Here is a 13664-nt window from a genome sequence, read left to right as displayed (position 1 = left end):
TGTCTCCCTTTCCCCTTCCCTTTTCCCCTGTCCCTGTCCCTCCCAGTCTCTCCCTTCATATGGTAAGACATAGTAACTTAAAGACCAATCTGTAAAGCGTGGGGTTAATTCCATTACATTCAGTGCACAAATATACACATCTATAAAGAGTAGTCAAACCAACCAACAAAAGCCAAATAGTACTTTTAGCTCAGGGCAATACTTAGGAAAGGGGCTTTGGCCTTAGGGAAATTACCTATTAGAATAGAGAGCCATCCTGCAGTAGGGAAAGACCAGTCCAAAACAAGGGGCGGACTCTATCAGCTCTCAGTCACTGGTTCTCTGACAGTTGGGTAAAGGTGGAAGAGAGGATGCAGACGGGCCTCGGCCTCACTGGCTACTTCACAGGCAGCTGCCCCTTCAGTGTACACAGGTCATAGTCATACTTCCAGAGGGGGAAACCCTGAAGCTTCCGGGATTGTGTGCCCAGAGAAATGGGCACTGTCTACCTGGGAGGTCTTGACCCCTTATCCCTCCCTACCCGTGTCCCACCTTAGTCCCTGTGCCTGTGTGGAAATAATTAGACGGACAGAAGGAAAAGGGGGCAAGATGGTAATGCTGAAGATAACTAACATTCATAGAAAGCTTATGTGCCAGGGTGCCTTACACACAATACACCTCCCTCATCCCTATAAGGAAGGAACTACTGTTTTGCTCATTTTAGGGATGAGAAGACCAAGACTCAGAAAAGTTTAGGAACTCCCCTCTGAGTCTGTAGCCAGTAAGTAGTAGGACCTAGATTCCAACTTGAGCAGTTTGGTTTCAGGGTCCATTCCCTCCCCACTACACTATATTGCCTCTCAGCGGGCTGGTAAGCAAACATATCTTGCACCCTACCTAGCAACCTGGATAACTCCCAGGAACGGATCTGTAACAGGGTGGCATCGGATCTCGTGGTCCGCCCACCCTTCAGATACCCACCAATGCTACGGAAGGATCCAAGTTCAGGATGTTCATTCGCTGTGGGGACTGCAGGCAATGGAAAGTCTGGTCGTCAACTGTTCCATTCTCCTCAGTGTCAACAAAGGTCTGGGTTGTGTGAGGATCCAAGAAAATGAGCTCATCACCTATTTGGAATGAGAATGTTTCATCTTTGAAGAACCCCTGGCACTGGCCGCACTGCTGTCCTCTGGAGGAGGCACTTGGGTTCTCCTAGCCCCTCTCTTGGTGACAATGAGAATGAAATGACTAAAAGCTTGAAGTACGGTAAGCATGCTTGAAGGAAGCCACCCATACCAGATCTAATCATTCAATGAGAAGACTTGGCCTAGCATTTATAGCTCCTCAAGGTCCAAGTCCCCAAATGGAAAGTGACAGACTTGGGAAAAGGTGGGAACGAGAGACCGCAAATGGCATGGCAGGCTCTGTGAGCAGCAGTAGCAAAGAGGGGGTAGGTAGAATCACTGGGCCATGAGTCCAGGTGCCATTAGGGAGCTTCCTGCCTCTTTCAACATTGGAAAGCATCTTGCTGCAAACTATTGCTTCTCAGACCTAAGGTCAGAGAGCACATCTGGTAAGGAGAAAGGCCTTGGCCTCCAAAAGTAATGCGAATGCTTACTCTGCTGTGGCTGAGATATAGGGGAGCTGACATCTGGTCTTGACTAGCTAGCAGGTTAGTCATTGTTAGCAAGTTAGTAGTTCCTGTCAGAAAGCACTGTCTTCCTCACATTAATGTCAATACAGATTTACCTCACTGGGAAAACTCACTTTGAGATGACCGAGCTTACAAATGAGAGAAAAGCCATGCTTCATTAAATTGTAAGCCAAGCCCAATAATGACCTGAGGGGAGTTTGCAATAATAAAATCTCTACTTTTGATACTCAAAGGGCTTAATGCTCATCAGCAGCATGCTGAGTAGGCAAAGTACCTTAAGGGGCACCAACCTCATTGTCCAGGCCCAAGGACCATCTGGGCCTCTGAGTTCTAGACTGGGGTAGGCAACCAAAGAGAGGTCTACCAGAGGCAGAAGGATGGGGTGGTAGGGATACCTCAAAGACCTTCCCTGGAATGGCACCCAGAACTGTGCTGGGCGCATCTAAGTGCTTGTGTTGGCAAAGAACGTGTTTCTGATGTCTGACCAACATTTAACTTATCTCTGTCACAGGCCTAGGACAAACCTTTAACTCAATCTGTAATTTTCTTATTTTCAAACTGGGGACTTTGACCCTGTTCCAGCTACCTCACATGGCATTATAAGAACCAGAAAATTTCACCTCTGTGAAATACTTAAAACACAATCTAAACACAAGGTGGTCATAGAAGTATCTTGCTTAGACTCAGAAGTATTCCCCTACACATATATATTTTAAAGTATATGGACGTCAATGTTCCACATGCCTTGTGTTATGAAGGTCAAGGTACATAATCCCCCTAGACCACAGGTGGGTGAGATCAGTTATATCAAAAAAGCCTTGAGTCACAATGAAGAGCAACAACCAGGATGACTGGAATGAAGCATATCTAAGACCACAGACCACAAAAAGATAAGGGAAAGGAAGTTACACACAAGAAAAGAGAAATCCAAAGCAGGGTTCGAACCGAGCATGCTGCCAGAGTGTTTCAAGTTAAGGTGCTGGGAATAATCACAGTATCCTCTGGCCCTTTCCCATGGGTATGTGAGTGTGTGTATATGTGAGAGTGTGTATGTGAGTGTAAGTGTGTATGTGTGAGAGTGTGTGTGTATGAGTGTCAGTGTATGAGAGTGTGTATGTGAGTGTATGTATGTGTGAGTGTGAGTGCACGTGCATGTGAGTGTCAGTGTATGTGAGAGAGTGTGAGTGTGAGTGCATGTGTATATGAGAGTGTGCGTGTCCGTGTATGTGTGATTGTACATGTATGTGTGAGTGTGAGTGTGTGTGTACATGTAAGTGTGAGTGTGTGGGGGGGTGTAGTGGAGCTTGTGGGCTTCCCTGTTTCTCAGAGTGCTTAAAAGAGACACAATAGAAGATATACTAAAAAGCCTGGAAATGATGGGACTAACCCAAGATCTCTAATGAGGCCCAAGGAGAAGAGGCAGGCTGCTCAGCCATCTGCAGACACAGGGCTTGTGCTATGGCCCTCCCAGTGGCAGCCTTCACCCAAGTGCAGAAGACAAGCACCTCCTCTCTGAGCAGGCACAATCTGATAGCCAGAGCCTCACGCTCACCATAGTCTCCCACATGGAGAGTCTTCTCCAGCTTCGCACCAGACAAGAGGGCCCTCAGGAAGCAGTGTGGTATGGTGGGCAGAGATGGCCAAACTGGGACTGAGTCCTGGCTTTGCCACTTTCTCGCTGGGTGATCTTGAGGAAACAACCCCTGCAAGCCTTAGTTTCACTGTGTGTCAGCTGGAAATGATCTCTCTCTCACAGGGCTGTTGTGCTGACTGTATGTATACATCTAGGTATCTGTCTACATGCCTGTGTCTATCTAAATGTGTGCATGTGTACACACACACACACACACACACACACACAGCACACAGTGCAGAGTCCCTGGCACAAGACAGCTATTCAGAAAATGGCAGTTCTCATCTGTTTCCTCCCTTCAGACATTCTACCAATCCAGATCCTCCAACCTAATACTGTAAGGGGGTGAGTCAGAAAAGGCAACCTTGGGGGGACTTTGGAGACTCAAATGAAGGTTAAACAAAGGATTTCTGAATGTTACTGGGTAAACAGGCGCTATGTAGACCTCTGCCTCAGGAAGGAACTGAGGATCGCCCACATCTCTTTAATGAGTAGTCAAACCCCACAAACGTCACCCTGACCCAGTGGCCTCAGAAAACAGGAGGGTTACACCAGCTTGCTGAGTTCCTTCTGGGTAACTTTGGATAAGTGAGGCCAAGGTGCCAAGGAATTCCTTACACTATTCACTGAGTTCCCTCCAAAATCATTTTCCAATCCATTTCAACCTCGTCCTCATGCAAAAACAACAGGAAATAGAGTTTTGCAACATTTTCTTTAACAGGAAACGAAAAGCTCAGCAACAGAGGGCAGCTAAATTTATATAACTCCAAATATGGGGTTTTGTACATAGGAAAATAAACTCCTCCAGTCTGCCCATTTTCCATCAAGCAGTAGTTCTTAGCCTCCACCAATAGATGATAACAGTAGAGAGAGCCAAGGCAATTGTGTAGTAATGAAGAAAGAGGGAGCAGAGGAGAGACGTGTTGAGGTCAGGCAGGGTGAGTGTGTACTACAGGCCTGGCTCTTTGCTAAGTGCTCTACCGTGAAGTACCAACATGGTGAATCAGGTGTCAGCCCTATTTTCCGTAAGAGGAACCTGAGGCTGAAAGACTTAATTAATACTCTTTTCCTGATGTCACACAGTTAGCAAGTAGAAGACTGGCCTAGAAGGCCAGGTGTGTCTGTGTCCACCCTGCCTCACCTTCTGGAATCTCTAAAGAGGTGGGTGGGTGGGTGACTAAGCCCACCTCATCCTCTCCCTCACACCATTCCCCATAAGTACACTGGCTCTCCCTTGCCATCTAAACTCCTGACTTTGCTGAGGCCCAGTTTCAGACCACTCCACTCCTGCGAGAGGTGTCTTGTATCCAATTTCCCTAGCCACATCTCTCTTCCCTGTGCTCTTCAGCACTAAGCAGGTGTCTAGGCCCTTGGTCCTCAGGGTGTGGTGCACACACCAGCCACATCAGTGCCGCCTAGGTAGAGATGCCGGATCTCAGGGCCAAGCCTAGACCCAGTGAACCTGCCTTTTAGTAGGCCCTCAAGGGGACTTGTGTGCACATTACTTTGAGAAGCATTGGGCTAGCTCACCTTGTGTGCCAAAGGCCTTAAATGTCCCTGGACCCAGGCAGTGAATAAGGTAGCAGGGTTTCCAGTGTCATCAGCCTAGGCAGGGAATGCTGGCCTGCTTGTTAGGATCCACATTAGGAGGTTAGTGGCTTAGTGCCCATTATGGGGAAAGGGATACGTCTGTCTTTGCCCCGCTAATTCCCACCTAGTCATGGCTCTGCACAGTAAGCCAGCAGGTCCAGGTGCATGAGCGTGAGAAGCTAGAGGATGGCTCCAGCCTGAATGTCCCCTGAGAAGAGGGGACTGGCAACATCAGGGGCATGAAACCCCACCACCCTCGGCCTCACGGAAAGGAGAGGTGTGCTGAAGCAATGCTGTGACCGTGGCCAAGTTCAGTGGAAAAGCAACTGGGGGACCATCTTATCAAGAGGTGATGGAGTCAGGGCATTGAAGGGGGATCTGCTCTCCGTCAGGCACAGAGAAGTGTTTACTCTCCACAGATCAGGCAGCAGACAGACTGAACTGACCAGAGGCCACAGCATCTCGGGGCTAGACAAGGGCTCCCTAACTGGAATCGTGCAAACCTTCTGCCCACCCTCCCCTAGCCCATGAGGACTTACTTGTGATTCCTCTTTCCTTACCTAAGAATCCTATGAAATAATAGGCGTTATTTGGTTTTCCTCCTAATGCCCCTAAAGACTGTGGCATCTTAAAACACTCCTAGAGGGAAAGAGAATGCAAGATTCTCAACTCACTTGTAGACTGCTGCTCACGGATCTCTGTGCTCACATGGCAGTGTGATGGGCAGGCAGCAATGGGCTTGGGAAAAGGATTGACTTACTTTGAACGCGTCAACATAGACAGGATTGATTTGGTTTATGCCCAGGCGAAGGGGCACAATGAGCAGCAGGGGTTTCCAGGCTGGGCAGCAGGCTGAGGTGACCTTACTCTGGTTCAAAGCACTCACAGAGTCAGGGGGTCTCTCACCAGCTGTGTCAGCACTCAAGGGAAGGACACAGCACATTTTTTCTAGAAACAGAAGACAAGAGAGCTGAGTAAATAAGAGCTAGCCAGCCCTGGGAGATATGCCAGGGGCAAAACTAAGAGACATCTCATGTGATAACCCCTGCCTGGGAGGCCCGCCCCTCTGCCTCCAGGGCCCAGCCCACAGGAAGCCCAGGCCACTCATCCAGCCCTTACCTCTCTTCCTTCTGGCAATTGAGCACTTGCTTACCTCTCGCCAGATACTATGGGCCCACTGAGAGAATCTCATTTCTTAACTAGTCTGCAAGGGGTCTTTGAGACAAGGACTGTTATCTTTGGGTTTCTCCAACCCCACAGCAGGGAGCACAGGGCTAAATATGGGGGTCCTCCACAGAAGACCTGTTGGTGGTTTAACTGACTAGCCACACTTAAGGTGTCCCACAGGGAAAGGGTAGGTGGCTCAATTTTCTGAAAGGGAAGATAAGAAAGGGTCCAGGGAATGATTAACCAGAGTCCTATGCTCCCCCAAGCTCCCCTGCCCTCTGGGGCAGGCCAGAGAGTCAGTGTCTGTTTGTCTCTCATACCCCCCACCCCAACACACACACACGTGTGCACTTCCTGAATGTTAAGGAAGGGCCTTATCATGCACCACCCAGGAAGGTAAACAGGCTAAGGACTCACTGATATCTTCAATGACCACTGTGTTATCCATGGAAACATAAACAGCCAAGGAATTCCATTCGTCAAATAAGGCAAGTTTTCTGCAAAGCAACATACAATGAGGTCAAAATGGGGGAAAATGGAAATACCAGCAGGAAGCAGTACAATGTATGATACTCAGTGTTTCTGAAATCACTGAATGCTGATCCACTGAGAAATTCGGGTCAGCTCCTGCTCCCTTGACTGAGCTCTGGAACATTCTATGTCCAGGGACCTTCAGAATGCCACAGTTACTGTTTCCAAACTTGGAAAAGAAGGTCCTGCTTTACAAAGTGGGAAAATTTACCTCACAAAATGATGTTATTCCTACTGGGTGAGAGAGAAAAGATACCAATGCACCTGCTCCCAAGATTTTGTTTCTTAGATAAAGGACATCCTGACTTGCTTTTTCCAAAAAGGGAAATTGTCATTAAAACATATGTCTATTGGTGTGGGAGCACACATAATATGGAGACTAAGCCCCAGGAAAATCCAGGGAGAGAGAAAGCTGACCTGTTACATCTGTCCCCTGTGCAGTGGCAACATACAATGAGGCTGCAGGTGGCCTCGGGGCAGGGCCCTGCTGGTCAATAGCTGAAGAAGGAGAGCATGCTAAATTGCATGATTCCGGAGGAGATTAGGAAGAAAACCCCTTTAAAAGAGAGATTATCTGAGGTCGAAGTGAAGTTCCAGGCCTATTTTCTCTTTATCTTCTCCTCTTGCCAGTTTGAGAGAAGACATGTTTAACCTGGCTACTTCTGGGATTCTTGGGTAAAGCCTAGTTTCACTGGACAAAAGATAAAAACATTCTTTCCTAAACCGAAGTAGCTCCCAGGAAGAGGTTAATTATCATTACACTTCAATGTAGTCATCTTTGCCCCAAGTAATAACAATGACAGAATAACTATAATAATATACTGTTAATGATAACAGCAATCATGATGAATCAGAACTCATTTAAGTTCTTTAAAAGATGTATGAAAGAGGCAAATTCTGAGGGATGTCCTTTAAAAATCAACCATTTCAAGCTGGGTTTGGGGCTTGGCAAAGCCATTCTAACCTTCTACACTTTCTACCCTGAGTTCCTATGGTGGATTCCAAAATATTGCCAGACTCTTACTCAGCAGATTCAATGATGCCCCCAAAGGCACATTGGACTAAGGCAAGAAAGTAGTCTTGGAGAGGCTGCACTGTTAGCAAGGAGAAAAGTCAAGATACAGATTTCACTTGGGTCCCCAGGAATTCCAGACCACTCCCCCTATAAGCACATTTCTAAAGCATTCTGGTTCATCGACGATTGCCTAGTAATTGAAACAGTGCCACATTTGTACTTTGCACGGAGTGGGTCCCACCATCATGCTCCAGACAGCCCAGTTATTGAAGCACACCACACCAAAGGAGGCCGGATAGTTTCAATCTTCTAATGCCTAAATTCCACCCCAGATTCTGTCTGCCATTTGCATTCATTCATCAAGTATTTATTGAGCACTTATGAGTGCCAGGCAGTTTTATATGCTAGTGTTACAGTCGTAAACAAAACAAATACAATATCCACCCTCCTGGAGTTTTTACTTGGTTACAGGTTGTCAGGAAAGAGAGTGACAACAGGTGAGGTGGCTTACACATGTAGATGCTGATGTCACTCACCTCACTCAATTTCAAAACATTGGTCCTGGCCTCCCTACACAGCTTCTTCCTGTGGGAAATGAACTCTGGGATTTAACAGAACTACAGAAGTACCATGCTGGTGTACCTGGAGTCTACAGGATGGGGGGAGACTGAATGAGTCCTGCTGTGCCTCCACATATACTGGTACCAGTGAGTACAACTCTCATACACCAAGACAGATGTCCACACTCACATATTTCAAAGAACTGTTTGAGCAAAAAGTACAGATATTTGGTGGCTGAGTGGGACGAATGGTTTTGGGGATGGCAAAAGTAGTTACATTGATGGGACATTGAGTTGGCAGAGGAGGGAGGCATGGGAGACAGTAGAAAAAGGCAGATGCCAGACTCTTACTTACTTTAGCACTTGTGCAACTGTATTTGGTCCAAACCATTCGCCAATTGATTTTCCTTCTCCTACACCCATCTGTGCTGTTTTTATGTGGAGAAAAGTAAACAGGTCAGCAAAAGGTCTTCCAGCATGCCACAAACTCCTAATCTTTTATATAAATAATTAAGCAGATGGACAACTTAGCAGGTACAGTCATTGCCTTCAAACTACTGATGTGGCCTTACCCATTTGGTGGATAGAGTAGCAACAGTCTTTTCTATCTAAGAAGCACTGTAGGATTCGTTGATATTCTTCGGGTTGTTCTTTTTGTTTCTCCCAGTTCCAGTCTTTCAAGAAAAAAAAGATGAGTTAAAAACAGGATGGATTTTTTTAACAGTCCATTACCTCTCTGCACTCTTACTGTAACTCTGAGGTTAGAAGGAAAACAAAGGAATGATATCTAGAAGGAGAGAATGATCAAATTAGAACATTCCTAAGTGTCTTTAATTTTGATGACAAAGACATTTAGAAACTGATTACTGTCAAAGACTGAGTGGGTGTAAAGAAAAAGCAAAACAGGAAGTTGACCAAGGAAGTGACTTAGCCCGAGGCTGGAGTTGGGAGAAATATTATGTGAAAACGATGTCACAGAGGCCCTTCTGCTCAGCTATTCAGTGAACAGGAGGTCACCACAAAACCTGGCAGTATATCCGTGTATCACTCAGGCTTCATAATGTCCCACCTCCACACAGACAGCAATGGCTTTGGTCTGTGTATTTTGGCAGCACAGCCAAAACAGTGTCATGGGGGAAGTGCTATTCTGACATACCAGAGTTCACAAGAGAATATTCACAATTCGAAACTAAGGAAGCTAAAATATAATTGCATGCTGCCATTTTTATGCGACCTTTAAAAAATGTCTGCACTGAGCTTTGGAAAAACAGATATCTTTGCTATCAAGTGTTCAAGGTTTCCTTATGACCAAAACCAGAATAACTACATCTGTGGGGCTCCCATCTGTGCCTCAGGCACAGTCCCCCATATTTTACAGTGGCTACTTCTCGCTTCCTGAGGACAACTGTGAAAAGTCTCCATAACTGCTTGGGACAGGATGCACTACTTCCATCCCTCAGCTTGAAACACTCTCTACTTGGACCAATTTCTGAGGCTCAGTTTGCTTCTAAGACACAAATTTCTCCCCTGGAGTTTTAGAGAGAGTTTGACATCCCAACTGAAATATACTTCAAGCCAAAGGCTGTTATCTCCAGTGTCTTCTGTTCTCTTTGCTTCTATGATTTCCAAAACCAAAGTTTTGAACTTCTCCAGCACAGTCTTCAGAGGGTGAACCACATCCAACTTTTTGTCATTAGCTACCAAATTGTCCAAGTCTGGGGAAATCCTGATTAACTGGCTGCTAAGTACCACTAAATATTTACTGGTGACAGTGATAAGGGAACACCCCAGCTCAACTGTAAAATAACTGAATAGGAAACACTCCAAAATACCTCTTTACAAAATTACATCTTCAAACTCAGTTACAAGATCTATTTCCAAATTCTTTCTGCTACTTGCTTTTGACTCCTGCCCATGGGGTGTTTTCAGTTTGCTCTCCACAAAACTCACTTCCAGAAGAATCATCTTGAAGTATTTTATCAGTGAGAAAAAGTCAAATCATAAGAGCAGATCTGCTCCAAGAAGTATGTGCATGGTAGACAAATCACTGGACAAAGAGTAAGAAGACCTGCATTCTTTCCCCAAATCTCTGCTTTTTTGCTGTTCGACCCTGGGTGAGTCACCTTACTTCCTGAGCCCCAGTTTCCTCTTCTGTAAAACACAAATTATGATAGTACCCAGGGGAAGCAGGCACAGGATATCCTAAACCCTGAAAGAATGTATTCAGTCCTAAACCTCCCAGTCCCTTCCCCAGTCCTCTCTGATCACAGTAGCAGGATAGTGAGGTTACACAGTGGAGAAAAGGGAGTGGTGTTTCCATGCCTCTGAATCTCAAGGAGCAACAGTCAATGAGCTCAGTAGCCCAATCTCATCCAAGGTGATTTTTTGCTCTCTAATCCCAAGTCAAACCCAACTTTCACCCAAGTGCCTGAACTGACATATGGCTGACATCAGTCTGCAGTTGCCACAGGGAAGCACATGCATGTCTTAAGAAAGAAAGACTCAACACTTCCAACAATGATTACCAGAAGGTTCTTAATGAAGCAGCCTTCTCAAGAAGCTAATTTAAGGATTAATTCATCATCAAATGGACGTCCTCAGTGAACCCAAACCAAAACAGCACCAGCTCCTTCATTAGGCACCTCCTTTACGTCGCTTACATCCTTCACCAGGCAGATATTTTAAATGAGGTCAAGAAACAGACCACCACACCCATCTTCCTGCTCCCTTTGTTATCTGACCTTTTTAAGGATTCACTCAAACAATAGCAAAGGTGGAAACTCTAAATGATACACTTGCCTCAACGTTCAACTCTGTCCCAGGAAAGTAACTGGCTTGGTGAGTCACAAGAAAATGCTGGCTGTTTCCTTCTCATGAGAGGCTTTGTTAACTTCTTGGCCCCAGCAAGTGCGCTTGCAGACAGCACTTTAGCACCCGCAGCTCTGTTGCAGAGTGTTCCTAAAGCTCAGCACCAGGGCTAGACCATCGGCAGGAAGTGCCACTGCTGCAGGAGTCTCTGAGGTACTTGAGAGAACCAAATTTAACTCACCCCTTCCCAAATGTCTGCAGATAAGGGCTTGAGCCAGCATCATCTGTCCACAGCGTAGCATACATCCCCAGCCAGCATCTGATGAAGGGCCCGTTCCCCCTGTAGACAAAAGGGATGGGAATGAATATGAGTTCCTTAAATTGCCCTTTCCAGAAACATCAGCATAGTTGGGAATTATACAAGACTCTTTCTCTCTCTCTTTGAAAAGAGAAGCAAGAGATATTCCCAGATGTGAAGCAGGGTTTGTTTTGGGGTGGAACTTGGAAAGATAATCCTGAGTTAACCAAAACAAGTTCTATGGCCAAAGACTAAACAAACAAATGAACAAAAGCTGCCCCTTACATTTTCTGCTTAGAGTCTTCTAGGTATGCATGCTATTTTGGCGTATGACTACCAGCACTTAGTCCATGCCATGTCATCATCTGCCTGACCAAACCGAGCCTTCACAGGTCACTTCCCAGGGAAGCTAGCCTTACCTTAGTTCGGGAATAAATGCTACCAAAGGTAATCATCAAAATGGTCAAAGAGATCTGGAAGGCTCTTGACTATTCTAAATATACATTATGAAGATCTGAACAGCAAGGAGGACAATGTAAAATAGAGGAAAGAGTCCTACATTAGGCATCATAACACTAGTCTCTACTTACCTAATACAAGTCTCATCTACAGAGAGAAGATTGAGGGTAATAGTACATACCCTGCCTACTACCAGCAGACACTGTAAACTAAATGAGACACTACCTGCGAAAAGCGTTCCACAACCCACTCGGGCTGCTGTACAATGTAAATATTTGGTGATTTGAGTATGGCCAAAATTTTAAATACTATTAATATTTTGAAATGCACTACATATTTAAAAGGCACAGAACCAGTTAATAAATGAAATAAAACAATGGGTTCCATTTTAAGAGCACTTGATACAAGAAAAATCCCATATATGTGGCCAGGGAAAGCTCAATACACTTTGTCAAAATATCAATAATATCAGATGACTGAGGAGACATTCTGTTTTCATTGCTTCCCTTTCTCAACATGGAAATAGAAATGGAAATGGATGCTATAAGCATGATCTCACACGTCTAACTCTAAAAATAGTCATCAACCTTCTAAGACAAGTGGGCCAACGTGCCTACCCCTTTCCTTTTGCTGTGGGGACTGAAAGAAAGTTGCTACAGCAAGATAGGGAGGATTGTGCCAACTTGTGAGCTGGAAGGCGAGTCCTTTGGCTCTTGTTAATGGTTGGATTATTGGCCAAATTAGTATGGAAAAGACGCACTGAAGCCCAGATAAAGAAGAGAGAGATCTTCTACTGCCAAAACATTGTCAGAGTTGAACTATTTTTTTCAAGCCTTGTGAAGATCTCCTCACCCAGAGAAACTGAACCTCTTAGAATCAGTGGGTACTAAAGACTGTTATAGTTCACAGGATACTTCCTGTAGAGAGCTAAAAAATGTCTGCGTGGACTTGATTTTTGGCACTTATTGAAAAGGTTGATTTCACTCGTTACTAGGTCCAGTCCTGCATCAGAATCGGTCAGTTAGGTTTCCTCTTAGGAGAATAGCGTCCACCATTTGAGTTTGGTAGCTTTTCCTACAGGGCCATGATAATAGGAACAGGTTGGCCTACTTACAAACATTTTACAAATGTCCTCTAGAGGGAGCCAATTCACTTATTCACTTAGCTTATTGAACTGCCCTTTTTTCTACACAGCAGCTGGTACTCTAACAGCCTAAAATTAGTTCCAAGGAAATCTATCATAATTCATTTCCCAGTGCAACATGCTTTCGTTTCATAGGGGAAAAAACCAAAGAAATTGTTTTCTTTCCTTCAAAGTACAATTGTCTTTAATAATAAAGTAGCTCCATAAGCAATGGATTATAGTTTAATAGATATTACCCCAAATAAAAGTTTGACTTTTTTCTTTTTATCAGAAGTAAAACAAGTTAATACTGTCAGGGACCTGAGCACTTGGAGGTGGCTCAAGAGTATACTGGCATTACGTATTAACACCATGGAACCAAGTCTGATAAGGTACATTGGCAGTAAAACTTTTGGATAAAGTATAAACTTAACTACTCCCTTAAATCAAATTCTTCATAGTGAGCTGTTAATTCTGAGACTTCTGTGGAGTCATCAGTAATGTCAGGCAAGCTATCTACAAGGAAGAAAACACAACAGAACAAATGATATACCTACCAATTGGTGAAAATTTCCTTCTGTATGTAAACCACAGACGAGTGCTTATATCAGACAACAGCTTGGATTTTTCTGTAATTAAATGTGAAATTAAAATTAAGTCGCCATATCCCATCTAAAGATATCTGCCTTTGATTTCTGAGCGAGCAGCATACTCATTTTCAAATAACCAGTCAATTCCATTGTTATGGGGCTAGGGAAATTCATAAGAAATCCAATCTCATCTTAGCCAAATGATTTCAGCATTTTCACCCACCTGCTTTGACCAGAGCTACTAGCTGGTACAATGA

At 44.8% G+C, this 13664-nt stretch overlaps 1 protein-coding gene across 1 annotated transcript in view; it reads right to left on the bottom strand.

The window, feature by feature from the left end:
* ATG4A (autophagy related 4A cysteine peptidase) overlaps positions 1-13664 on the bottom strand; it is a gene marked incomplete at its 5' end in the record, with an annotated part of 58615 nt that overhangs the window by 4400 nt on the left and 40551 nt on the right. The window contains 8 exons of the mRNA XM_036924946.2: positions 961-1106; positions 5417-5495; positions 5617-5804; positions 6441-6520; positions 8485-8557; positions 8702-8803; positions 11179-11277; positions 13375-13446. Coding sequence (XP_036780841.2) covers positions 961-1106; positions 5417-5495; positions 5617-5804; positions 6441-6520; positions 8485-8557; positions 8702-8803; positions 11179-11277; positions 13375-13446 — 839 coding nt within the window. The remainder of the gene's footprint in view (positions 1-960; positions 1107-5416; positions 5496-5616; positions 5805-6440; positions 6521-8484; positions 8558-8701; positions 8804-11178; positions 11278-13374; positions 13447-13664) is intronic.

Source organism: Manis pentadactyla, chromosome X, assembly GCF_030020395.1.
Source record: "Manis pentadactyla isolate mManPen7 chromosome X, mManPen7.hap1, whole genome shotgun sequence".
NCBI classification, from domain to species: domain Eukaryota; kingdom Metazoa; phylum Chordata; class Mammalia; order Pholidota; family Manidae; genus Manis; species Manis pentadactyla.
Note: the sequence above shows the minus strand (reverse complement) of the source record. Positions and strands in the feature narration are given on the sequence as shown.